The sequence below is a fragment of the Phyllostomus discolor genome, chromosome 3 (genome assembly GCF_004126475.2).
Source record: "Phyllostomus discolor isolate MPI-MPIP mPhyDis1 chromosome 3, mPhyDis1.pri.v3, whole genome shotgun sequence".
NCBI lineage: Eukaryota > Metazoa > Chordata > Mammalia > Chiroptera > Phyllostomidae > Phyllostomus > Phyllostomus discolor.
Genome location: NC_040905.2, coordinates 64442120 through 64470119, shown reverse-complemented (window position 1 = coordinate 64470119; position 28000 = coordinate 64442120). Strand labels below are relative to the sequence as shown.

The window sequence follows — 28000 nt, the reverse complement described above, 5'->3', positions numbered from 1 at the left end:
TTCCACAGCATGGTATGTAACTTTATTTTTCTAGCATAATAATTTAAAGTATTTACACACTGCACACTCACAGTTTTACACAGATACTTATTCATATACCTATGAACCACATCTAAAGACTCAACACACTGTGGGATTTCCAAGCATAAAAAGGGGGCAAAAAATGTTTTTTAAGTCTTTTAGACAGCCATGTGGAGCATCTGTGAAAACCAGTGTTTTCCTCCAAGTTTTAAGCTCCCCAGGAGACCTTTGAACAGCTACAGCCTACCCATGTGTTGCTGTGACCCAAAACTCTTCTAGTTAAGGAAATTTTCAAGAATCAACATGTGCAAGTAGCATTTTCTCTAGAAATCCTAGAAAAGAAACAGGAGATAATAAAGCTGGCCCCTCTCCAGAGAAATACCTGCATTGCTGAAACAGTTACGTGTGAGAACTCTAAGTATGTACAGAGACACTAGTTAAGGGAGAACAGCTAAACACACTAGTACCAATCCAGTGATGGAGGATGGTTTTAAGCATCCTTTCTAGCTAAATAATATGACAAAATGACCTAATTTTCTTTTCCCAACTATTAGTAGAGGTGGATGTTCTCCTTTCCCTACAAAGGCCAGAGGTAAAACCATACACTCTAAACCCAGATACTATAGAAATTTCTACCCTTGTTTTCACTTCTATACTATTTGCACAATCTTTATTATTTTTTTAGACTGGGCAGAATATTCTCTTATATAGCAGAAGGTGGAAAGGTTTGCCACCTCTGGATGAATTGCAGTTGCATCCTATGACTGGATGATAGATCAGTTCACTAAGAGAAAGAACTTCTCCAAATGATGTCCCTTTGTCCTGCCAGCCTGGGCCTGTGGTAGTGCTACTAACCCATGGCACATAGGACGGGGAAGAGCTACCTGGCTAACTAAAACTTAGCACAATCTTCACCCAAATTACTATAGTATTTAAAGCTTATTCACTCTTGTTTACATTAATGTAAACTTAAGGCAAGTAACAAATTCTACCACTTTTTTTGGAATCAAACACATTTTAGATATAACAATACAAACCTAGCTATCATGGAGTTGACTTTCTCAGTTACCGTGCTTCATGTCATTGGCAGTGTTTTCCTATTGCTGGGGCGCTAAGGGAATTAGGGAAGTAAGATTTTTTTTACTTTATAGGGACTTGATGAAGTTACCTAAGTAGCTAAATAATATTCACCTACAGACATTGAGAGGGATAATAGTTGCTGATTAAAGAGAGACCACCTGGGGAGCAACACTACTTAAGGAAAATGTCTAGATTAACTAGCACCCAGAGTTTAGCCAGGCTGAGGCAGTGTTTGTCATTGACACCCCACTCCATCTGCTCCATCACGCAGATAGACATGTCCAAGACTGCCAATGCTGTGGAGTGGAAAACTTTGTGATGGGATCTGGGTCTCAGTACAGAATCTACAACCCCCGGTGCCCGAGGTGGAGGCGGGTGCACTGCGGGGGGAGACAGGGTCAGTGTTTCTGAGCCTGAAGAGTCAAGGAGGGAAGGCTAAGACCGTGGGCTCGCACAAATTAGAGACAACAGCAAGCATGATCACTAAAGTTACGTTTTTGTGTTTTGTTTGTTCAATGCAAGACAGTTAAAAGAGGGAAAAAACTACAGTTTAAACAGGGACATGGGGTGAGAAAAAGACTGAGAGCTGGCGGAGTCTAGCAAAATACCTGGTATTTACCTGTGAAATTGCCATCACTAGCCCCTTCTGACCTATATAAACAGCAGTTTCCTATGGTTCAACTTAATGCACCAGAAGTGCTCAGATACAACAATCTTAGTTTAATAAGGATTGTGGTAGTCTTCTCTCCAACCTTGGGAAAAGTGACAGCTGTTGAAGAGGGTAAAGGCTTCCTAGACATCAGTTTTTAACAGCCAAAAGCACCTGTAAGGTGGAGTGAGCTATCCTTCCGAATCAAGTGAGGACAGTGAGGACAGAAGCACTGGGGAGGCTCCACCAGGAGGAGAGTGTAAGCTGCACACCGTGGGAATCAGTAGCAATGAAAGGGTGGAAGGGAACAGCCAGGAACAGCTACAGACATCACCACTGTTCACGTCCAAAGGGGACGCTGCGTGTGGTGTCTGTGTATATGTACTATACATACTGAACAGGTACACACATAAATATTTAATATATAAAAAATAAAGTGCTTTCTAACAGGTCCCCTGGCACGGACATTATAAAACTTTTCACAAAACTGCAAAATAAAATCCATACAATCAAAGAACACTACATCCAACATATGTGAAAACAATCAAACACAATATGTACAATCTGGTGGGTGTCCCAGAACAAACATCCTGTCATATACATGGTATATACATATATACTCTTTTACTCAATATATTATGACAATATATATTTTAAAATTTTGTTATAGACAAAAAATAAAAGACAACCCCTACAAAAACACAATACAGATCAAGCATGTGAGCCCCAGGCTGAGAGACAGGTGGCTGCCTCCGTGGGGAGTCTCCTGACCGCTGCTTGGGAAAATGTGCCAGCGCTCCTTCCTCGGGTGCAGCGCCTCCACGTCCGCCAAGGCACTGTGGGCTGCTGCGGTGAAGTTGGCATCACCTGTGGTGAGCAGGTCGAAGACACAGGACTGGAAATAGATGTCCTTCACTGGCATCTTCTCGTGGCACTGAGCGTTGGCAGTCTCCAGTGTGTAACCAGGCCAGGCCTGTGCCAGGGGGGTGTGAGGCAGGGTATGCCCCAGGATGGCAGACACCTGGCCCTGCCCATCATCGATGCGCTCGCTCAGGGGGCAGCCATTCACACATAGCTGCAGGTCCTGGCTCTCCTCGTAGGACATGGCCAGGTCCTCGGGCATGCGGATGGCGAGGGTCAGGTAGCGACCCAGCTGCCGCACAAACACTGTGGTCCCTATGTAGCGGGCGTGCATCTCCACGTAGCGGCCACTCTCCCTTTCCACGATACGCAGGCTCTTGGCATCACTGTCCCCGCCACTGGTACTGCCATCCACAAAGGCAGCAGGCAGGTCATCTGTCACAGCTTGGTACACTTTCTGATCTGTACACTCACGGTGGGCTTTGAAGATGATCGTGATCTGTGGGAAGGAACGTGCATGAAGTTTAACACTGTGGGAGGGAAACAGGGCAGTGCCTCCCCCGAGAGCTGAATGGCTAGAAAAAGAATCTCCAAATTCAGCCCCTTTGCTCCTGCTTCAGGAATGAATGGTGCTGCTGTGAGGGAAAATAAAAAAGTCCTACGTATTGCCCTGATAAGCATGGCTCAGTTGGTTGGATATCATTTCACAACGCCAAAGGTTGCAAGTTCGATTCCCAGTCAGGGCACACGTCTGGGTTGTGGGTTCGGTTCCCCAGTTGGGGCATGTACCAGAGGCAACTGATCTATATTTCCCTCTTTTTCTCCTTCCCTTCCCCCCATCTCTAAAAATAAATACATAAAATCTTAATAAAAAAAAAGTCCTATGTAATTAGAATGAAAATTCAACACAAGTCCAGGGAATGTTCATCAGATAAAGAAAACGGTCTTTATTTTGCTAAGATCGGACATTATTACTATTGAGATATAGGCAATTTTTATTGATCATTTATATCTTGTCTCATTCCAAAAACAGATGAACAAGTGGTGTAGCTCTGAGAAAAAAAGATTTCTTTCTAAGTTATGCAGAAATTTTAAGGGGCTTAATTAACAACATACCTACAAGAATGCTGATTCCTAAAAAGTTCCTTCATTGGACTGTAAAAAAAATACCCCACGACTGGTCACGGCACACCTGTGAACACCGAGGCGGGGACGCAGCCGAATTGAGAAGGGGGCCTTCCTGGGGCAGCTCCTAGTCATGTGCCTCGGGAAAGAGTTCTCTAAGTCTCTTAATCAAATGTTTCACATGACTGGCTAATCCCTGTGACAGGGAAATCACTTGGCAAATATAGCTCCCAAACACTGGCAAAGAATAAATACCCTAAACCTGGTTACAGCAAATGTTTTCTCCAAACAGCACATGGCCCTTCAGCTTCTCAGAATTTCTTTTCCTCAGACAACCCTCAACTCTCCACTCTCTAAATTAAGCAGATAATTCATGGAGAAACAAACTACTGACAATACAAAAGCTTGCTTTTAGTGAACCCACTTTCTTTTTTTTTAATAATTAGGACAATTATTAAAAAAAACAAACCCTGAACCTTTGAGCACCCTGGCCTCCAACACATTCAACATCTCTGGTGCAGGTGGTGGGAGGAAGGACTGTGAAGAGCCAGGGCCTCCTGGGTACACAAGGTGGGAAAACTGTCCCGAAGGAAAAAAAAAAAAGACTACATTTTGAGATTTGTGTTATTGTCAGTAACTGAGGTAACAGCTTATTTTTCTTTCTTCTTGGAGGAAAAAAAAAAGTATCAGGTGACTTCAGTCAAGGAGGAGGTAGACAGGCCAAACACTCTACAAATTACTCTGGATGGAGGAAACCACCTCCTGCAAGGGAGCTAATCAAAACAATAGACCCTTGTTAAGAAAGGCCAGAAAATGCCGTGGCCCCTCTCCCCGCCCCTCTCTCTACAAGTCCTCACCACCACCCTGAAGTTTATGTCTGAAGTTTTTTTCCTCAACTCGGCTAGTATTTGCTCACACTATTTAATTCCACATGTTCCCACTGGTGTTACTTGACTGGAATTTTCCAGCCATTTCATTTTACTTCAGCCCGTTTTAAAGCCAGATCTGAACCAGCTGCACTGTGGCAACTGGTTAAATTCATATCCGTTGTTTGCAGCTGCAACCGAAGGCCAGACAATGTACTATGAAAATGCTAGGATTTCTCCTTTCCTAATTACCCTGAGCCACAATTTAATTTCACTACCAGCCTTCTCACATTTCAACACCTTCTTAACAACCCAGAGGAGGCGCACCAGAGATGATTTCAGGAAATTTGTTGTGCATCGAACCATAGGACTTTCCTGAGTGAATGGGATTTTGAGCTAGATTGTCTAATGGGACTATAAAATAGATTTATTCAGTGGCTCTAAAGACAGCTTGACAAGTTTGTGTATTTGTTTATTTTTAAAGAGAGCTAGGATTCCTTGGAGGTGAAGAGATTAATTCAAATAAATTCTGTACCTGAAAGAGTTGAAAGTTAGTACAAATGGCTAAAATAAGAGTTACTAACAGAATTTTCATATAATCACTATCCTCCTTTTCAACTAGAACATTCCCAAAGATTCCACAAACTCTTCTATAACAGCTAAGTAATGAGTTTTTCTAGTCTAACAAACCTCAAATTTAAGCCCAGTTGGCATTATTTATAAGAATTAAGAACTTTTTTGTTCACCTTAGGAAAAACAAGGAGGAATTAGTTTTGTTGGGACAACAAAGAAGAGAGATCCAATTTCACACAGGTTTCCAAAAAGGCAAGCAAGGGTCAATATTCAGGTGCGTGGAGTCGTTGCACATGCCTCACCAAGTCCCTGCTGTTTTCACTGCGCACGCCAATTCCAACCCTGGATGCATTTCAAACCCTCACACATGGCCCTCCTCTTCCATGCTGGTGACACACCTTTACAAGATAAGTGCAACTCAAAGCCTGACCTCTGCACTGGCATCTACACTTACAAAGCAGTCCAGCTTATCCAACAGATTTTTATGTCTGTCCAATTTCCTGGGAGTGATTTTCTCTACAAGACAAAGAAGCTGGTATTTCTCTTGTTGTTCCTCTTTTGGGTGAAATAATCCTCCCAGAGCTGATGTATAAAATTAGCCTTAGGAATCAAAATGCTGAAGGTGATGAATTGATCTCAAAGCATGAGAGGGGTTTCCTGAGTGGTCCTCTGTAGTCTCAGTATGTATCTAGAGATACCATCGATGTAAATGCAGAAAGCGCTAGGTAACAGTGTCACATGACTGAAGTTTTGTAATGTAACTTCATTCCTCATATAATTACAACACATACTCTTAAACAGCAAACACTCAACCATAAAGGGCCAGAAATTTATTTTCAGATCCCCCTTCAGAAAAACAAAATTTACCCATTCTTATTCTTACTAATTCTTACTTTTAGAACATTCAAAAATTAATCAGAATTTTTGGAAATTCCAAACATTTTTGTATTTCCAACTAGCAGCTATTAGAGCTTTGTAAAAAAGAGGATATTCGAAATTGTATTCTAAAGCTCTCAGACAATTCAAAAACACCAGCTATGCTGCTTTCTTTTCTCCCTCTATGAACAGATCCATATGCTGTAATAACTCAATTTGGCACATCTGCTCTATGCCACACCATTTATTATTGATGGATGGCATTTCTGTGCATTTAAAACATCAATGCCTTTTGTTAACCCTCCCCCACCCAGGCCCTCTCAAACCCCACCTCAGACAAACTGCTCCAGTTCTCCTCATTCATTTTTAATGTTTCACTCCCTGAGATCTTTACCACCCACAAGGTCTATTAGGAGGAGAAAGATAGCAGCTACAAATCAACCTTTCCACACATGAAAGACAATAGGATTTAAGGTTTGCTGTGAAATATCAAAATTTAGAGGCATCTGCTTCCTCTTTCCACCAGGAAAAAAGAAAATACATGAGAAGAAAATGAGGTAGCCAACAAAAAGGAAAACCCAGGCACTGTCTTGCCAAGGTACAGACATTATCTCCCTGGAGCTCGATAGCCTTCTAAAGTGCTGTGCACAGGTTTTCAAATAGCAGATTTCCCCAAAGGCTGCGCACTTAACTATTTGTGCTTATTGCATTTTGGAAGAAACATTTATCAGTGTTTAATCAGGCCGTTTGGCACCACAAGTGCAGGACCTTACCGGAATCCTGGAATACCAGACCTGGACTTTTAGATCAAGGGACCCACACCTCTAGGATTAAGATTAGCCAGCAAACTAAAATGAAATCGTACCAGAAATTAACTTGGAACATGGGGAAACAGTTTTGGTATGTACCTGGTTACAATTCTGCTCGTGTTAAAGGGACCTAAATGAATTTTCTTTTATATAATTAGCTAATACATCCCCTTTGTCAGATCTGTTGGATGCATTAACAAGGTGAAAAAGTAGGGGACTCAAGGAGGATTAAGAGATCTCTGTGCTCACAGTCCCTTTTACTCTGACAGGTCAGTGGTATGTAGCCTCTATATTTTGTCCTGTGCAGTGAACAAAAAAGAAACCATTCCAATAAGAGCACATGCTCCCAAGAAATACACAGGCTCTATCTCCAGCTCTTAAACACCTAATCTTTACTTCAGAGGTCAAAGCCTAAGAAACTTGCAGGCACCAAAGGAAGTAGACGATTTTGAAGGCCCCTTCCCGCCCCACCACCTGACAGGGAAACCCAGTAGTGTGGATCCTGGCTGGAGCTGAGCCACCCATCTATGCTGTGAGGCAGGTGCCTCGCCTTTGGTTACAAAAAAATGAGAGAACTCTGTCTCCTCTATTTTTAGAAGTGAGGTGCGGTGGGGTGGAAGAGCATATTCATTTAGAATAACTTTCCGCTTGAACTGTTTCAAACAAAACCCGGGAGAGTATTTATATGTACCAAATTTAATTAAATGTTGGGTTGGTTAATAACTGATGTCACTGACAATTTTGCTTAAAAGTAAAGAAAAAGAATTTTCTAGGAAGCTGTGAACTCAATGCACCGAAATGTACTTTTTACAATCACTAACTCAGCCTATTTATCAAATATCTACCTGTAGGAAGACTGAATGTAAGACCTACAAAAATATATTTTGTTAAATACTTTTATTGGATAGAACAAGATACTAAGAGAAGACGACATAATGTGTTTAAGAAGAGCTTACCCCTAGACTCATTTTAGGGCTTGAATGAGACTAAGAATCTGCTACCTTCAAAAGAAATATCAAAATAGGTTTCTCTGTCCTCAGTTTCTTTTCACAGAGCTCTGTTCTAGGAACACTTAAAGGAATCCAGAGAAATGGACTGGATCAGCCTTATTTATTCTTCAGTGTTGCCCCAGGTAATACATGCAGGAACAAGGGCTGCCTTGGCTGCTGGAGGGGGTCTTGGCAGCAGCAGGAGAAAGAAGAAACCAAATCAGAGGGAAGGACACCCACAGCTGAGGCTGCTAGGGTGGTCCAGGGGAGAAGCAGGAGGCTCAGAGGCTGGAAAAGAGCTTGCCAGAGTGAAAGGGAAGCAGGCCCAGGGATGACTTATAAAAGGGACAGGCACACAAAAGTCGCCGTCCAAAGAGTAATTTCTGTGCACTTAAAACAAGGAAGGCTGGAAGTATAAATAGGCTCAGTCAGAGACAGGGAAATTGGCTAGCTTCCTTGTACAGACCAGAGCAAGGCTGTGCTGGAAAGGCCTCTGGTCCTTTGAGTCCCAGCCACTCAGAGAACACACAGGGAATGTCAGACTTTGCATTACATGGGAACCCAGCAAGTGCAAGAACTTGCTGTGCCCTAGATGTGAAGGTACGGGTGTGGGGATTTCGAATTACAGGCCTAGGCTGCCCCTATGCTTCAAGACTAGAGGCTAAAAGTATTTTGCAAGATGCCCTGTTACAGCCAAAGGCGTAGCTCTAGGGGCAGGAATCTGCCTTAGCAGATCTGGCCTTTGTCCTCATTGCTCTCCTCAAGTGGTGTGGGGGAAGGGTCACAGATCCTAGGTCCCTGTTGTCGCCCGGACAAATGCTCTGGGCCTAGGTTCGGCACAGCTCTTTCCCAAACCAATGGGGATTAGGAAATCACAGCCTCTTTCATCATTTTTTCAGTTTTGGGAGGTGATTTAAAAAAGTAAAAATGCTGGAAGGTCTTCACAATGCACCCACACTCTGTCACTTCTAGGTTCAAGTTCTGGAGGCTTAAATTAAAAAAAAAAAAAAAAAGCCTACTCAGGAGCAAGGTGGTGAGAGGCCACGACCATATAGTTCAAGAAGCCACTTCACTGGAATGCTACAAAAAACAACATCCTTCCGTTTTCATTTTCCTGAGGCAGGGAGAGGGGAAGACACAACACCACGTACCTGTGTGTGCACACATGTGCGTACACACACATCCTAAAATGGAAAGATTCAAATCCGACCCCCCCACTTCAGGGTTTGTGAAAGTGTTTAAATGCTGTCATATCAATTCTATCCACAGTGTATGTTCTGACACTGAAAGAACCCCCATAGAATTAGCCAAACATGCTTTTTGGCTCTAACTCTTTAAAGTAACCAGCTAACTGGGACATTAAAAAAACAAACAAACTCCCATCTTCACAGAACCAGTTTCACCTTAAGTTCTTTCTGGACCCAACGGACCATGTTTCACGGCAAGGCTGCCCTGCGAAATTCTGTGTCTCAGATGCGTGTGGCTATTCCTGCTGGTTATCACCCACTGACAAGTGGAGCAGTTTAAAAAGTCCTTTGAGTTACCCCACCCACAAGAACAAAAAATTCAAAACAGTGGAAGAGCAAGTTCTACTGCAGTCAAAACAAATAAAGACAAAGTGGGTAAGGCAGCATTTTTCATTGTTCGACACTGTAGGTAAGCCTTTTTACTCGCCACATTCCGCACAGGCAGAACTGTTTGGTTAGCATTAACTGAAGCCAACAAAAAAAGGACCAACTATCCAATGTTTCCTTCTCGCCCCTTCCTCTCAAAATGTTGACTCAAAGAAAATTTCACAGGGCAGAGAGAGACATTTGGAAATGTGACAGAAAAACAAGTTCTAACTCTCAGCTGTGTATCAGACTTGGCCTTGTGCCTCTGCATTTAAACTAGGGAGGCGTGTGGATTTGTTTCAAAGCAGCAGAGGCTGGCAGCCCCATATGGAACCCTGCCTGGCTAGGGTGAGGCAGGCATGGGGTTAATTTCACTTACAAATGGGGAATTTTGAAGGTCTCCTCCTCCTTCCAAATCATATCTGGGACACAGTGTCATAGTCTAGGAGATTCAACATAGAGGTCTTAAAAGATACACAGATACAGCTCTGCAGGGGAGGAGGTGGGGGAATCCAGCAAAAAAGAAAAAAAAGAAAGAACTCAACAAGTATGACTGTGGGTGGGGGGTGTATGGGGGCGGGAGAAGGTATAAGGGTGATAAATGATAATGGAAAAATACAATGAAAAAAGATACGCAGATACAAACTTTATATGATTTTAGACAGTTTCTACTAATATCCTGCTCTGTCTCTTCATTCCAAAGAGAAGATGGTGAAAGGCTCATTCCCCAGAATATTTTAATGCATATGGACAATGTAAAGGTGAACCTTGTTTGGAAAATGCAGCACAAATTCATGTTACAAAGTGATCTTTTATACTTACATGTACATCATGGAGCTAATCATTCCTGCTCCTTTCTCCTTCTTCCCCTAGATATACTTGGAAATCCCTTTACCTCCAGCAATGTGCTACAACTGTGTATAGCAACGCTGAGTAGCTCCTGGGCCTGAGACCTTACAATCCAGCACACACAAGGCGTCCACAGGAAACAAAAACGGCCTAATACCAACCCCACCACCTGGAATTATAGCTGACTTCTGCTCTTCCAAGAAGGATTCTGTCATGTTTCAATAGTTTCTATAATAAATAAAAATTCAAGGAGGATAAGGATATCTAAGACACACTTTCATGAATTTTAAAGATGAGATGGGATCCTAAAAATTGAATTAAAAAACTGATGATTCTGATAGTCAAATTCTAGAAAGCTTTTTAGATTAAGTCAAAGACCAACAACCTTTCAGAAGTGGCAGCCAGGACTCTAGCTTGTTGTGGTGTGAGGAAATGTGGGTGTGAATGAGGGCTCCTCTGACCGTAGCTGGTTGGAAAGGGAAACTCAAATTCCAGGAGTCAAAAAGGGGACCTGTGACAAGTGACCAGGACGGAGGAATGTGCCCTGTGTACAGAAACCCCTCTCTCTGGCTCCTCTTGCCACCAGCAACAACTTACTCAGTCTTAGCAACACTTGGAGCCAGTTTACAAATGCGGGTCACCAATGTTCAAAAACAGAACCCTGAAAATGGCCGGTTTTACATACAAACCCTACAATTCTCCACTGACTCCTGCAGATTTTAGTTATGTGCCTAGCCTGAGGCAGAGAATGCATTCCTCTCTGCATCTCCCCCACACAGTAGGTCCTTTAATGCTTGCTGGTTGAAATGCAGCACTAAATCAGCCATACATTTTATCAGAGAAATGATTACACTGAGCAGGGAACTACAACTGCAAACTTCTGTCCCATGTGTTCCCTAATGTACCATAACTAGCCTTGTAACTTTTGGGGGGTAATTTCTGCAAAACATGGAGGACCAAGACAAGGAGCAAATCTTTTCAAGATGGCAAGAATTACCTGCATAAGAGTTAAGTCATAACAAAATAAAGAGCAATCTCAGATTTTAAAGACTGGTTACAATGTATCTGCAAAGCAGTTGTGCTCTCTGGGAGGAAAGGGCCTTACACCCTCAGAAAAAATGCCATGCCTCCTCTAAAAACGCTGCACGCAAGAACAGCGTCTGCATACTCAAGGCACAATCCTGCTAATGGGAGGGTGCGGCATCTTCCTTACCCCACAGTGTAGCTCACCCTGTCTCCATAAAGACACTAAAAGCATAATGGGTTACAAAAACTTGGCAACAATGGTAACAAAAAAAGTGTCCTAGGCCTGGGGTCAAGAGAGAACACAGATTTCCAAACCCTGATCCAAAGAGATGCTTAAAACGGCAGTTTAAGCCTTCACAATGCAGGCATGTCTGTCTCTGATTTTGTAACCAACAGAATGATCCACAACTTCAGTTTACCATTATGGAGTAATGGCTACGTGCTAGGAGGTATCAGAGAGAAAGAGAAGGCATGGAGCATGCTCTAGAACCCTACAAGCAAATAAGGCAACACCCTAGGTTTACAGTTTGAGGAAGACAGTGAGCAACGATCAACCAAATGAACTATGTCTTCCTATAACTCTGGTATCATCATCTAGTGGAAGTTTTCAGGACTTTCCAGATAGTAGCTGGAGTTTAAGAATCAGGGATAATTATAAACTGTTAAGTATACATAGATACCTGATGGGTAGGGCCTCTTCCCATGCTTGCATAGCTGAGTGCCACTGCCCTGGAATAACCCGGAGCTGGTGGCCTGTGGTGGCAGCAAGAACTTAAGAGGTACCTCAGAGTGTCCACTCACCTGCACAGTCATCTGGCTTGGTCAAGCACAAAGAACACACCCCTTTTCCAAATGTAAACTACCCCGAAATAAACCATGCTCTCTCACTGAAGGATGAAGCACATAAAAATCTGTAGCAGAATATCTGTAGAAGGACTCAGCCACTCCATGTTACCCTCCCACTTGTAATTCTGTCTCACAGACTGAAGGATAAGAAAGCTACAATGATGGGAAAGGACCCTATTACATTAAAATAAAAGCAAAAATAAAGTGCCAATTACCTGTATAAATAATTTTTAAAATATTACCATTACTTAGGTGTGTAATAAATGCATTCCTGAGATTTTTTGGAAAAAGGAATAATTTAAGTGCACCTCAGAAACTGGTGATTTTAATATATGCTATTAGAAATATAGCATATCTGCAAAGTTCAGAATCCTTTCATAAAATAATTTATTACCAAAATCACTTTCTATAGTAACGGCATACACAAATCTTTACTGAATCCACTTAAACAGAGATCCACAGATACACAGAAATAGGTCCGTAAGAGTTGAGAATGTGGGGCTGGCTAAGGAAACGTGGAAGAAAGGTACAGAAGTCACACATTACCACGGATGATCTGGTTTATTTATTTGTGAGGCCTGGGAGAGCTACTGACTTGTGTCCTCTCTGGCCTGGTGAGAGCTACCTTCTCTCCCCAAACAAAAACTGCTGTTCTTTCCCATGTAGCCAACCCTGCCAGTTCTAAGCCTGTCCTCTCACCTCCCCCCACCCTCACCCCAGTGCCTTCAGGTCTGAAGTGCCTCTCACAACCAAAGGTGGGGAAGATGGCCCAGAGCTGATGTGGATCTCAGCCCAGGTGTGTAGGTGTGCCAGACACCCCTGCAGCCCCCGGGGGGAGAGATGAAAAACCAGCCCTGGCCTCAGAACACACCTACCTGGCAAGGTGGCCAACCACACAGCCTACTCCTAAGACAGGGAGCCTAACAGGCTGGCAGAGGGCATGACAAAAACCCAGAAGCCCCAAGAAAGCATGCGTGCACTCAGCATGACAAGTGGAACACCACCCCATAGTTCCCAGGGACAGGGGACAGGAGGTAGCAAAGAGGAGATGGGGCCATGCTGTCCAGCACTGCAGGCCCAGTGGCCCTGAACTCACTGCCTGTGAGTGGAAAATGGAACAGGCTTAGCTAGTAAGTGGCCCCTTGAGTGCAAACAACTTTCCTTTCCTTGTTGTTTAGACCCACCCCACCCCCCAGCCTCAGTTTTGTATTCTTCTGAGGAGGGAAAGGTAGGTACTTAAGGCCAGGCAGAGCTCACAAAAGTCAGCTTGGAAGTGGCTTGCTCAAGAAGCCAGCTTCCCAGGATGAGGGGTTGTTTTAGGGACCTCATGAACCAAAAGCCCAGGTCTAATGGTTAGTTCAGTGCTGAAGACATGTAAATAAATAGATGCTTAACTACAGTTTTAGCATTACAGTGGGCCAGCCTGTCAACACCATTGGGCAGTCTTTAAAGCTAGGGCACTGAGCACAGGTCATTAAAGGTGCTGGATCACGAGGATGACAGTGTCTGCAATGTGCAGTGCTGGGTTACCTACCCAACAGCTGGTCCACGCATGCTCTAAGGTTTCAGGAGAGCTGGGATGCACACACAAAAAAACATCTGCTGAGAAAACTTTTTAAAAAGTGTTGCGTAGACATCAAGGAGAGAAAAATCAGATCTTTTTTGGTACTTTTTGCTTGATACTGTTTTTATTTTCATTAGCATCATTTTTTTATTGCTTAGAATTTTTTAAAGGTTTTATTTTGGCCCTGGGTAGGTACAAATAAGGAAATTGTACTGCAAAACTTTAGGCCTTTTTTTGGTTTCATTAGCATAGGTCAAACACCATCACTGAGACAGACCTTCAACTGTAACCTTCCAGATGCTTCTGGGGACTTTGGAGAGAGTTACAAAAAAAAAAAAGGAAAAAAACTATTTGAGGTTGTGAAGCCATAGAGTACTTTGTTGATGAACAGCATGGTCACCAGATGTGGAGAAATACTTTCCAACAGTGCAATTAAAGACCAAGCATTCTCATGGTCGGCTACAATTTATGTCAGAAGACAAGACCTCTACCTCCCTTTTTGGAATAGGTAAAACCTTTGATCCTTACTTAACAAACTGAGAAAGAAAACAAAGTTGCACCTTTATTTACTAATTTGCTAAAAACTATGATAGTTTCAACCACAATTGAAATGGAATGATGTAAATAAAGTACTTCAGTGTCTGTCAACTGTTCCACCGAACCATTATTTTCCCACGCACGCAGCACTTATTAATCTTGACAGTATGGTGGGAAGGCAACCCCTCTAAGCCCTCCAGTTATTTGCACAATTGATGATGATTTTCTCCATTCCCAATGGAACTGCCTTCTTGAATTTCCACTGTCATGTTTTCCCAAAGACTATTCTGGGGTTCTGTGACCTGACTGCTGCGATGATGGATTTTTGGCCATGGTTTGTCTTAAAACTTCATAATTACACAACTTAAGATCATAATATAGCAAATATGTATTTTAATATTCAGCTAGAAAAACTGTTGGCATACTTATAAAAGCCAGAGGAAGAAAAGTTTACGTGAGATACAGGATCTGGAAAGGCCAGCTTGGGTCTGTGCTGGAACTGAGTGCAAACATGCCTGAGTCGCCCTAAGACGGCTGCACCACTCTCACCTTCCTTGTTCAGAGCCATGATATCTAATCTCAGATCTGTGACACTGCTGGGTGTCTCCAGGTATCTCTGGAGGTGCTCTAAGACTCCCTCCACAAAATACCAAGTGAAATAATTTAAATTCCCTTTAGAAATATGCCACACGTGTTCAGAGGCAAGGGAGGGTGTCCTGGAATCGAAAGATCAGTCGTTAAGTATTACAAAAGTTTGATCTTTGTTAATTATAGTCTAAACCAACTAATGAATAGATAAAATAAAGAAAGAAATTTAAGCAAGGTGAGGTGGTCTATAATATGTGAGTTTGTGGCTGGGGGAGACAGGGAAGGAGCAGTTGCTTGGAACACTTACTGTGGAAAACCCTTTTGATCTCTTCACTCACTAATGAAAGAATTAGTGCTGACTGGCAACTGAAAACCCAGTTCATCGCTCCTGTCCTGTCCACCCACTTGCACAAGACAGTCATTTTCAACCGGTGTGCCACAAGGATTTTTAAAACATGCAATACCTGGCTATTTAGTCAAGGGCACTGATCTCTTTTCCCTTTGATTGTCAAACTAAAAAAATGACAACAGCCAACACAAGCGACATCTGGTATGAATGAATCAAAATTGTAACTATTGTTTTTGTCAAACTGGCAAAAAAATACTACTATTATTTTTTGATGTGGCGAAGAATTTTAGTAATTAGTTTATGTATGCCATGAGATGAAAAAGGTTGAAAATCATTGCACTAAGACATTTGCATCTTAAAATTGACTGAAAGGATTCAGTATTAGCTTCTTTAAAACCAACCAACCAACTAACCAACCAACCAACCAGCCAACCAAGAACCACAGACACTGGAAGCTAGGCAGGGTAAACCTAATTTTGTCAGTTTTCCCCTCAGCTTCTCATTCAAATTGTTATCCTGAGATTACTTGGGGTTATACATCACTGCTCTGCAATATTCAATTCTAACTTCCTTGGTTACCACAAAGATAGTAACTAAAAGACTTTTTGCCACTGGGAAGCTGGCTTATAGCCATTATCTCTTACTACAGATTTGAAATTTCCAATGAAATTTTTCCAGATGGGTCACTGCCCTCAGGTTCACAACTTTCTTTACTCAGAACACTGACACCTACTTATTAGATATCAGTCAAATCTAATAAATTGAAGCATGAATTTCCTCAAGAGTCACACACATATATGCACTCCAAAAAAAAAACCCCACTAAAAAAAGTATAGTTTTTCATTAGATAGGGCTGCCTTTTCCCTAGAGAAGTCAACTTTACTGTTTACTTTTTATTTTTCATATCATTTCCTATTTAAATTTAGATGCACATTTTTCATAGGCCCTAGAATTCCAGCATAAAATTCCTTACTAATTCTCATTTAATCCTTCATCTACCCTGTTAACACTGCTTACTAAAACAACCAAGCAAAGTTCCGTTTAAACTAGGTTTTTTGTATCACACTTCCAAAGTTTTCTGAAGAGTCAGACACCTGAAAGGTAGAAGAACAAAGAAAGTATTCTTACCTTATTTGTAGCAGTAGCACTGGATCCAGGGACCACAGGCACATTCGTCACTTGAACTGAAAGATAATTATTATCTATGAGTGGCCAGGCCCCTTCCACTTTGCACGTCTGGAAGTGATCCTTGAAAGTTCTAAGGTGAGGATCTCCGAACAAGCCACAAAAAAGGTAATTAGGAGGGTTCTGGTCCCCTCCCCTGTGTTCTCTGGCTCCTGCATGGCTGTGATAGTTACAAGGGTCATGGGTCACTTCAGGGTTGGTAGAGGATGTGGGTCCATCCTTGGAACAGTTCCTCTGGCTCATGAGGTCGCTGATACCCAATACAGCAGAATGGTATACCAGGTTGCCACGGCAGGCTTTTGACGTTCGCTGGGTGCAGCCAGCATAGGCACGCAGGGCCTTGCAAAACTCAGAGTCAAAGCCGTCAATGGCAGAGTTCAGGTGTGAAGTCAGGGACACAAAGTCTGTGGTACATTTCTGGATTCGACACTGGGCTGGTTGTTGGCAGTCACCTACGGGAAAGAAGATAAGACCACACATTTCTTAGATGCTTCATAACTTCCTGAGCTACATGAGAAAATGACATTCTCCTCTGGGGACTGTTTGTTCTATTTCATATACTCCTATTTTAGGAAGGCCTTCAGAAATAGGGCTGCATTGTGCTTCTGTGTCTCTACAGATTAAGCCATTGGGAGAAAAAGTTGCATGCACTTAGCTTAAAACTTTAAAGCATGGGCCATTGTAAGTAAGTATGAATCTAGTGCAGTGTTCTTAAGTTAATACTACAGGGAATGGTAAATGACATATTTTATCAACTTTGCTATTGCTTGTGGATTTTGAGAAAGATTCCTTTGCTCTAAAGCCAAGCAAAAGATGTGAATGTAGTTTTGATTTTGAAAACTGCATAAGTAATTTGCTTTGGAAAGCACTCTCTATGCACAAAACCACAATTAAAGCATCCACAAATCAGGTAGGGGAAAGCCCCTAATTATAGCATGATTGGTTAAAACACCTTTACCTGATTCTAGCACAGCTAACAGAGGAAGAATAACAAGAAAAAAATCTAGGTATCTACCTTATTCTGCATTCGTGATAGATGTTTATCAACAAACTATACAAACTGACATTTAATCTCCTGGATTTTGCGAAGTATAAATGTTCTCTTAAAAAAATAAAGTGATTCATTTGACCAAGCTATGTATTCACTTCTCCTGTAACATCCATCACCCTAGGATTCCAGCTCCCAAACAGTTCACCAGTGAAAGTGCACTAAAGCAAGAGGACATTGAAATTATGCTGCAGAAACAGATGATTGCAACTATGTTTTTCAGAAACAGAACAGAATTCTTAGAATGTACATAAATTATTTTTCCTTAAATCAACAATGCATATGAACTTAATGACTGAAGCAATGAAGTAATGATTGAAATGAAGTAATGAAAAACCAGTGCCCCACTATTTAAAAACTCAATTTTCAAATGATGTTTTGCCACTAGCTTCTCACATAAAAATTTACTAAAACCTCTCAAAGCACAAAAATCATAAGAATTGCCAATACTAGGTCAGTCACCTGTACCAGTTTTTTTGTTTCTGTTCCATAAAGTGGGAACACTAGAATTACTAAAACCAAAACCCTGTAGCACGTATTTGAGTTACACATTCTTATAGGTCTCTAAACTATGAAGGAGGGTCTCAATCTCTTCAAGTCTAAGGTTCTTCATCTGAGAAATGAGGAAGTTTTCCTAAAATAAACTTTCTGACATTTTTCATGCATAAAATATCTTATTCTAGGTGGGAGGAAAACAGGCAATAAAGTACTATTAAATATGTAATTATTTAAAGATGTGGACATAAACTTCAGGATAATAAGATTTAGGACTTCATCTGATAAAGACTTATTAAAATGGTATTTAAATAAAAATAATTTAAAAAAATATTTTAATCTTTTCAGTAGTAAACTGCTTTTAAATCTAAATTAAGTAGTCTGTAATCTCTGTCTTTGGCTTCAGTTGGGCAGAAAAGCGTAGGAGATGACCACTTCTCAGGATACCACCTCAACCACTTTTATATTTCAAAGGCCAAAAAGGGAAAAAATGCTGTAGTCTTGATTGGATATTCACTTTAACTTGAGTAAAAGAAAAGATTAAATATTAATCACAAAACCATCTTCATGTGTTTGACCTCTTTTATGTTTTATCATTGCAAAGTTAAAAGCAGCTCTGATATTTACAGAATTCCTCTTTCCAAAGTAGATCAAGTCATTTTCAACTATTTTTACTCAAAAAAGCTAAACAATATATACATAAAATCCAACCAACCAAGCAAAAAACAAAAACAAACAAACAAAAACAAAAAACACCTCAAAAGCCATTCAAGCCATTTAACAGATGGAAAAAAATCAAGGCAAAGGGATCTTTCAGGCCTTGTCCTGGCTGATCACACACAGCTAGTATGAAGCCCAGGAAGTGGTGCCTTTCCTCCAATCCCATTTTCCTTCCTCCACACATCACATCCCCTAAATTCCTGACTCTCAAATGGTACTTGATATCTCAACAAAAAGATTTAAGTAACTAATGTATCAATTTTCCCCTTTTAAGTCAGATTCACAGCAAGCCGAAAGCAAGGAAATAAAAACTGGGCCAAAATCACTCAGTAATGAAAAGCCCTCAGACTACATATAAATGACAGCATAAGAACGTTCTGCTAAACTTGTAGCGTCTATTTGTTCTTTTTATGGTCTATAAAATCTATCTGAGCACACATTTTCTTATAATTATTTCAAATAGTCATAAAATATCAAAAGTAAGAACAGTATGGAAATACAGATGCAATTGTTCAGAAGGGAAGAGAAGCAGAATTTAGATGCCAGCTCCCTTTCTGTTCTTTCCTCATTCTCCGCTCACCCTTCCTTTATTCATAGTAAGTAAGTGCTGATTCCTTTGAGAAAACAGAACTTCTTGGGTTGTTCTGCTTTGGAAGAGGTTTCTAGCAGCCTTTTGGAGTAGAGATAATGGGAGGGAAGAAGGCTAATTAGAGAGAAAGTGCATTTGGGTCAGCAGTTTCAGCCCCTTTGCAGGCTCCTGTAGAATGACTAATTTGTAGCATATACCCAGAAATATCCAGCCTTCATGAATTTATAATTGACAGCACACACTTTGCCTGTTACAGGCGGTAAAGTAAGCCTCCTATCAAAATGCCAAGGCAATGAGGAGCGGAAACAATTTCAAGGATGTAGCCAAGTAGGCTATGAAGTATACGAATAAGCAAGTAACCCCCATATTGCATCTCCAGCCAGGAACTGCAGAGGTTTGCTTAACAGAAAAAAAAAAAATCAAGTACAAGTACTCTTTTCATTTCTTGAGAGCAGAATTAAAAATCTGCAGTTACAGATCTCTATTTTTTTAAGTTAGATTATCTGTGATTGGTGTGACAGTATTTTCATTCCAGTTAATGAAAGTGCTAAAGGATTTTTGGGTCTAGAACTTTCCTTAATGATTGAGACGTAAAGATCTCACCATTTAAGACAGTTTCCTCAATGCCTAGACTGCAATGTGTGAATTTGCAGCATGATCACCAGTTTATAATAAAAGAAACAAGATAAGCTGGAGCTGAATTAAATGAAATGTGAAGCCATATGGTTGCTGAGGGAAATTATATGGATCCAGGCATAAAACATATGGTAGCCCATCTGCAAAGAGCACTTTGCTAGGCTCCCTGCTCTGAGTAACAAGCCCTGAATTTCAATAGCACTGCTCTTCAAAGAAATCTCTCAAAAGGAGCTCTCTTTTCTGTAATGAGATTAATTGTTCCACTTCAATGAATTGTCCAGAGAAAACACCACAGCCACTCTAGGTAGAATCTGATGGTGACTTTAGTGAGGGCATATTAACATACTGAGAGGAGCTTCACATTCCAAGTTTTGAACTAAGTATGGCACCTTGATTTTCTAAACATTTAAACCAGCTTCTTAGGTCTTTCATGGGCCAGCAAAGAAATCTTCATGGGCTACATTCCAATCCTGTCAGAGGAAACTATAGCAACTAAGGGAAACAATATCTAAGCAGTCAAGGACACAGTCCCACCTAGCCCTTCGATTTCCATTCCAAGAAACCCATACTTGGACATTATGGACACATTTTTCACACATATCATCTGAGTATATCTTTTGATATGTCACAAACAATTTTCCATGTAATTGTAAGCAGACTGAAATTACTTTCTAAGGTTCTAAAGTCACTAACTGAAAACCTTAATCATTCTAAAACTTGCCATTACATTCCTTATTAAGACTTCAGTTTATGTTTTCCCAAGTGACAGTGTTAAAATGCAGCTGTTACATCACAACACAAAGTTACACAAGGTAAATGAAGCCCTTTTTTCAAATACTACATTTCCCCCCCTACTTAAAAAGAGCCTCAAATTTTGAGCAGGGGCTGGTATGACTCAATGAATAAAAATTACTCCTCACATTTGGATGGCATTAAAGTCCAGGATTCTCCAGATCAGAGCATGGTGACTTCTGTCATATTAATAAGGGACAAAAAGATCGGGAGAACAATTTATCTAACACTCTAGTTGTTCTCAAACTAAAAAAAAATAATTTAACTTTCATTTGGCATTTAAAAAATTCTTTGTCTAGACAAACTCCTTAGAAGTGGTCTTGTTTGTAAAGAGCATCCAATATTATCCTCCCATCTTAACAGCGATTGCATAGCTGACATTTAACATTGTATTAATGAAAGAATTTAAAACACAAAAACATAGTATTACAGTCTGGATGGCTCATTTTCAGGCTTATTTCTCTAAGAACAAATTCCTCACTGCTGCTTCCATAGAGGAAGCGCCGACATCCAGAGAGCAGCATATCTGTCAATCCGTCCTGGAACACGCGGCTAGCCACAAAGCATGAGTTTTTCCAAAGTTGAAAGCTGAATTAAAAGCAGCTTTCGCAAATACGAAAGAAATCCCGATTTAAAGAAATTTAGTTACTTCAAAATTAACCTCCCAGTTTACAAACTCTGGTGAAAGTCTTTCCATCTGGTGCGATTTCTTCACCTCACCACCACCCCCAACTCCAGAGTAGCAGCACAAGGCTCCTTGTCTCCTCTCCTAGTAGGCGGCGGCGGCAGAGGAAACCTGATCCCGGCCTGACTTGCAGTAAACACCAATGCAGAGAGCAATAAAGCATCCGGAACATTTGTCTCAGGCGCGCAGCTCCCGCCACCCCCCCCCCTCCACCCCACCCCGCAGCTAAATCTTTGATAAGCGGCTGTTGGGAGTAAATTTATCAACGTTCCCAACCGAAGACGGAAGAAGGCCAAAGGGAGGGACGGGAAGAGGCCTGAGCCCTGTGTTCTGGGCACGCCGCAAGGTCGGCGGGTGTGTTCTTACTGGTGCCCCATAAGCCCGACTAAGGTGCACGTCATGGGCTCAAGAGGCCTTTCCAGTCTCACCACGCTGCCCTTCCACCCTGGCCAGCGCCTTCAAAACCCGGGGTGTTTGGGAACAAAGCACAGGGCCCTGGGGCTGGCTCCCTCGCGCACGCGCCTCGTACCTGCGTGGAGAAGCCCAAGGCTGAGCAGCAGCAGCAAGAGCAGTGCCAGGGGAGGCGGGCAGAGCCTGGGGCGGCGGCGCTGCTCAGCCCCGGAGACGGCGGCGGAGGCGGTGGCGGCGCAGGAAGGTGCTACTCTCAAGCCCATGCCCGTCCATGCAGGTCGCGTGGGCTCCAGCGAGGGCTGAGGCGCGGGCGCCGTGGCGGGTCCGGAGCCGTGGCTGCTGCATGGGCCGGGGGACGCACCTCGCTTCCTCTTCTTCCTCCTTCAGGCCCACGTTGTAGACGGGCCGCAGCCACCGCCGCATCCAGCAGCACGCCGCGGGCGGAGCGAGTCGGTGGAGGCGACCGCAACGGGGTGCAGCAGCATTGCAGCAGCCGGAGGTGGCGAGAGGGGGGAAGGGGCCGAGAGAGAAGACACAAAGGCTGTGAGCGACTGCCGAGTCCGGCCCCCAGGGTGGGTGCCCCTGCCCCGGCCAGCGTGGGCTCTACGGCCGTGGAGCGCGGGCGTGGACCAACAGGAGGCGCACTCAGCCCTGGTCAGCGCCTCGGAGATCTCTGCGAAGCGGGCCCCAGGTCAATCAATCTCAGCCCCACACTGCTGCCACGCCCGCCCTTCACTCACCAATCCGCGTTGTCCACACCCCCACCTTGCCCCGCCCTCCCGCTCCATTGGCTGCTTGAGTTAGTCCGCTGGGCCCTGCCGGCCACTAGCAGGGCCCAAAGTGCCTGATCACCGCGTCTTCTATAGCCTTCTGCGTTTTCGGTGTAATTCGAGTTCCTGGTACTCTTACTTTGGGTTCTGTCCCAGGAGCCCGGGCCCAGACTCTCTCGCTCTCTCCTCTCCCGTCCACCCATTCCGGGATTTACTGTTTCTTTTAACCAAACTGAAACAGGCGATGGCCACTCCTTCCGGCCACCGTTACAAAGGAATTGGTCTTTGACCTCTCCTTGAATTAAATTAATGTTATTGGAATCAACTTCCCTCAAAGGCGTTTTTTTGTTTTTTTTTTAAACGATCATTCCAATCTATGTCCCCCCACCTCCAGCTTTGGCTCTGGCTCTTTGGAGGAAGAGCCAACTCCCTTCGCAGCCAATCACATCCGCAGAACCGCATTTCGAGCCTAGGGCTTATTGCGGACGTTCGCTAAAGCTAGCATCCAGCCGCCTAAGAAATCGAATGTGACCTTTGGTCCGGAACAGATCACTTGGGCTGGGAAGGTACCCGCCAGCTTTCTGCGGAATTCGCAGGCCGCTGTGCGAGGCTCTGGTGTTCTTGTTTCTTTGACATTTGCCTTCCTGAAAGCAGCTGGGAGGGGGCTGAAAGTGGGAGAACTTCAACGTGTTCGGCTACAGTGTAATTAGATTAGCGAGGATAGTCGCCTTTTAATGCAGTGTAATTAAGCCATGATTTGTTATTGCTCAGTGGCTTTTCCACAAATTTTCATAGTCTAATAGCACATTAATTCAATGAAAGATCAGTTTCTACTTTTGGGATTGGATGGGTCCAAAAATGGAGAAAAATAGTCAGAAAGTAGGGTAATAATATGTTCCAATTTGTTATCAGTTAAGTGTGAAGTAGTATCTGACGTCTAGAATGGCGCCAAAGGCTGGGAGCCATTTCCTACTGCCCTCACCTGGGCCGTTACCCAAATGGCTCAAGGTGGCCATTTTCCGTTCCCTTACAGCATACCGAAATCACAGTAGGCAGTTCTACCCGATGCATTCTTCAGATTCTCTAATTAGGAATTTTGTATCAGCCGTGGACATGTAAGTATCCCACAAGTTACAATGTGCTAATCAGTGGACCAGGAGAACTGAAGGCAAACCTATCACTCTAGCTTACTTATTAGATTCATTATGAATTGCACAAACCCTAGATCCCTAATGAAGGATGCCTATCTTTTTACTGTAACTTTTCATTACTTACCACATGCTGTGATGACACAAGTGGTAAACACACCTTTCACTGCCCATGATATAATTCAAGCCTTGGACATAATATGCATAATGATATCTTCAGTGTTGCCTGGAGAAGTGACTTTTTGCAGGCAGTTACCTGATATAAATTTTAGATAATACTATGGAGTAAATACTATGAGGCCAAAAATTTACTCGCTTGCAATTACCACATACTAACAGTGAAATAATGATATATTGGTAAACGTCTTTTAAAACGTCTTTTAAACATCTTTTAATTAAATTGAACACTGTCAAAGTACAGTATTTTGCTAACAAAGACTACACTTTCCTTCTCTTTAACCCAAGATTTAATTTAACCGCTCTGAAAGAGGCATCCTACTTAATGGAGCACACTTCAGAACACACCGCCAGTTGGTAAGGATCACAGTCCGTTTAGTTTTTGCCTTTTCGCCCGTGACTTTCTACGATTTTCCCGTCCTCTACTTCCCCCTTCCACCTCACCCCTATCCTGTTCCTGAGAACACCCGTGCTCTTGACTTTCTAATCAATAGAGGGCGCCCTCCAGTCGCTGCAAATCCTGGTGTGAAAGGGAACTGCTTGAGGAAAAACTTCGTTTCTTCTAAGGTGCTTTATTGCTCCTCTGTTGTAAAATTTGACAAGCTCAAGATTTATAAGCCTAACAATTCACTTTTTATTGCTGCATAAGTGTTCAGCCGTCTAGAGGAAAATGTTAATTTTCACAATTAAACCGCAAGTTGGTTCCTACTTTCAAGATTTTAGGTCAGTTGACACACGCGCTAGGTAAATTTGGCCTGCTAAGCAGGTCCCGAATCCGCTTGGAAAGCAAGAGCATGGTAAATGGTGGCTTACAGAGCATCCAGTCCTCTCTCTAGCTCCTATGCTGCAAGTTAAGCAGGATTTTAAGACTCCACAAAGAAAAATCTGGAGAGGGAGCTGGGACACGAACACAAAATTGATGACTTAGAAAAGTTTTACATTTTAATAAGAAAAAATATCGTGAAGTGACAGCTTGTACAACTCAAATTTACACACTTTCTTGCCACTTGTACTCTTTCTCCCTGTCTTTGTTTTCGAGAAAGAAAGATGAGGCCAAAACAGTACAATTAAGGGATTCGGCAAAGCAACGCTATGAATGTGCAAGTGGACAGAATTCAAACACATGCCAACAACATTAATGGATTCTAAACAAGATGCGTTTTCTTTTCCTGTCCTCTCGTTAATATATCTCCATTTCCAGAATTCTAACACGAAGGTCTCCGCTTAACAGATCAACCGGGCAGAGGAACCAGGAATCAGACCCGGGGTTGCGATTTGTGCAACCCATTGAAGAGTATTCCCTGCCGCTCCCCAGTCCACAGTGCACTAAAAGCAGGGGCTGAAATAGCCTGGGAGTCGGATAGCCCAGAGGAAAGCTGCTCACAGATTGTACTTACATCATTCTTAACCCTTCCTCTCCTGGATGGGGCTTGGCGGGATCAGGGGGCCGCCGAGCTCCGGAACTCGCAGGACCTGTGTGTGAGAGAAGAGCCCCAGGGCTCGGCGTGAGCGCAGCGCCCCCGGTAAGAGAGGGTCCGGGGCGTGCCTGAGGCTCATCACCCGAGCGTACACCACGGGCCCCGGCGATCCCAGCGGGCTCCGCCGAGGCTCGCACAGCTCAAAGCGGCAGGTGCAAAAAGCATTTGGGAGCCGCTTGCCAGCGCGCGGAGGTAATGCGCTTCCTGTCCATTTATCTCAGGAAACCAGCGCAGCCTTCCCTTCGAAACAAAATTAACCTCTCATTAGCCAGCCACTCACTCCCGAAAAGGCCTTAAAAGCTTTACCAGCTCGCTAATGTATTTAGGCTTTTCTTCCAGGCAAACGCAGCCACGACCGTGACTGCCATCAGCTCCTGGGTTCCTCTGGGTTCTTCCAGGAGCCAATTGCCGACCTCCCAAAAGCTTCAAGTGTGGGACACTCTGGCCAACCGGGATCCCTGTTTGCAGTACTGGGCAGACTCTGAACCCACTTCATGCCCGAAGCAGCCAAAACAAGTTTCCGCTAATTCCACTAGCTCTCCTCATATTAAAATCTCAGCTCCCCTGCCCTCAAGGGGAGGAACTTCCTTGGCCAGCTGTCCCTGATTCTTGACGGCTGATTGCTCTTAGGAGTGACAGACACCCCTGTCCACAGCGGGTGAGGGAAGCTCTGACCTGGCACATGGGGTAGTTTAAACTAGGATCTAGCTGATTCCAGGAGTGGAGAATCAAATGTGGTTCTAAATCTGCAAGTGGCAAAAGGGGGCCTTTTGGAGCACCTGGGGTTTTCTCACCTTGGCCCCCTGCCGTCCTGAGGCTGGCTGATTTATACCACACAGGTGGACGGAGACCTAAACAAAACAGTCCCGGCCTCTGCCTGCCGCTCGCCCCCCACGTCCCCCTGGCCCACCGCAAACTTCAACAAAATAAACAACTCACCACAGGCATTCCCTTGTCTGCAGCGCGACGCTTGCCAGCTGGGAAAATAAGCCGCAAGCCACGCGGCTCGGGCGCACAGGGAAGGCTGCGCGGCGCCCGCCTCTCCGCTCCAGGTGGGGGCAGCGGTACGCTGGGGCAGGAGGGAGGGTCCGCCTTGGGAGCCGTTCTCCCCTCTCCCAACACCAAGTGAGCACTGGGCGAGGGGCTGCACCCTTCCAGCCAGCGCGAACTCTCTGCCACCTAGGGGAGGGGTCGGGGAGGCAAATCTTACAATTCCATCCTACTTTCCCTTCCAATGTCAAAGAAGACCAAACCCAGAGGCCTCCACTCCACCCCTCCAGCACCACACCGCCCCCTGCCGGCGCTACCCGCTACCCGGATTTTTCCAGCGCGGATGAGGATTGGCGAGTAACCGCGTTCAGGAGCCCCAGTTTCCAAGTCCCGGCTCCGGTCTTTCTCACCACCCCTTTACCCCACCAAGTCCCGCACAAAGACTCTTTTCACCCTGCCAGCGCCACCCTCCGAGCCGCGCTCCAGGCCAGCCTGTTGCCTTTGCCCACCCGTGACTCCACGGATTCCCGATTGGTGATCATGCCCGCCGTCGCCAGGGCAGGAAGGTAGCAGACGGAGAAGGGCTCTTTCCACTTCGCGCCTCCATACAGGCACAGATGCAAGCCCCCCTCCCCCTTTCCACCCTTTCTTTAGCTGTCCAGCGGCGGCCACAACATGCACCCCTTCCTCTCCATAAAGGATCTTTGAGGGTCTTCCCAGTGTGTCTAAATGGGGGCTGGGTGGGTGGCAGGAATGATCCTCTGGACTTTCGCCGAAATAAGGAATCCAGTGATCTTTTCTGTCTACCTAAGTTACCAATGTGGCTTGAGTTTACAGGTTAAGAAAGTCCAGGATAACAATTTAAGAATTATGAGGGAGAGAAGATTGAAAGACACCTAAAACACAGGTGAGGAAGTGTGTTAATAAAGAACAAGCCCACGAAATGTCCGAGGAACGACAGTCACTTGGATAAAAGTAGGCGTGGGGGGCAAGAGGAAAGCGTTTAGCTTTCTTCCCTAGGCTTATCTTCCAAAGTTGACAATAAGCATCATGGGTTTTTAGCGGTAGCTATTGCTCTGTGAGCGCATTGCCTGGGACGAGCAGGCTGTTTCTCTTTATTCGGGCAACTGTTCAAGCACCCTGACTCAGGTTTTTCACTTTTTGCCCGCTTAAGAGAGTATCTCTGATGCTCTCCCACTGTTCCTTATAGTTTCTTGGCCTAACGCTAGAGGCAGCAGAGGGCAGTGTGAAGACGGCGCAGTGGGAATCCAGCGAAGAAAGTCTCCTACTGACTTTCTGAGTAGGGGTCTGAGGCAACGGATTTAATGTCTTTGGACCTTGAGGTCACAGTCAAGAAAGAGTGTGCTACGGGCAGTGGCCGGGTTCCTTCCGGTTCTGAAATTCTATGACAAGGGACGCCTCCTTGCACCCTTTGTAGATTCCCTTTTAAAATGTCTCCCCACTTGCTTTATCTTCTTCAAGTGCCAATCAAACTGAAAAAAAAAATATAGTGGAGATGTTTTAGGATGACTGTAACACACGTTTAAAATGTTCTGTTTTTGCTACTGAGAATTAAAAAACAAAACAAAACCAAACCAAAAAACCCTCAGGTCCTGGTCCACAGAACAAGGGAATTGTAATGTTCCCACTTGCTT

The 28000-nt window shown here is 43.7% G+C and overlaps 1 protein-coding gene across 2 annotated transcripts; it reads right to left on the bottom strand.

The window, feature by feature from the left end:
• Positions 1-26554, bottom strand: RGMB (repulsive guidance molecule BMP co-receptor b). 2 transcript variants are annotated; one of them, XM_028515411.2, is made up of 5 exons: positions 26295-26554; positions 25275-25350; positions 21901-22163; positions 16350-16858; positions 1-3110 (listed from the first exon to the last, which is right to left on the bottom strand). In XM_028515411.2, exons 2-5 carry the CDS (start codon positions 25277-25279, stop codon positions 2442-2444), a joined length of 1446 nt encoding a protein of 481 aa, XP_028371212.1. In that variant the 5' UTR covers positions 25280-25350; positions 26295-26554; the 3' UTR covers positions 1-2441. The 2 variants fall into 2 exon arrangements, with proteins under 2 accessions (XP_028371212.1, XP_035876478.1); XM_036020585.1 differs by lacking the exon at positions 26295-26554 and adding an exon at positions 25662-25808.
• Between the last annotated feature and the right edge of the window lie 1446 nt (positions 26555-28000).

Excerpts from the sequence above, each read along its gene's own strand:
- RGMB (XM_028515411.2), bottom strand. Across the intron at positions 16,859-21,900 it reads CCTTGGGCTTCTCCACGCAG|GTGACTGCCAACAACCAGCC; the intron begins GTACGAGGCGCG and ends TCTTTCCCGTAG. Across the intron at positions 3,111-16,349 it reads GTGCTACTGCTACAAATAAG|ATCACGATCATCTTCAAAGC; the intron begins GTAAGAATACTT and ends TCCTTCCCACAG.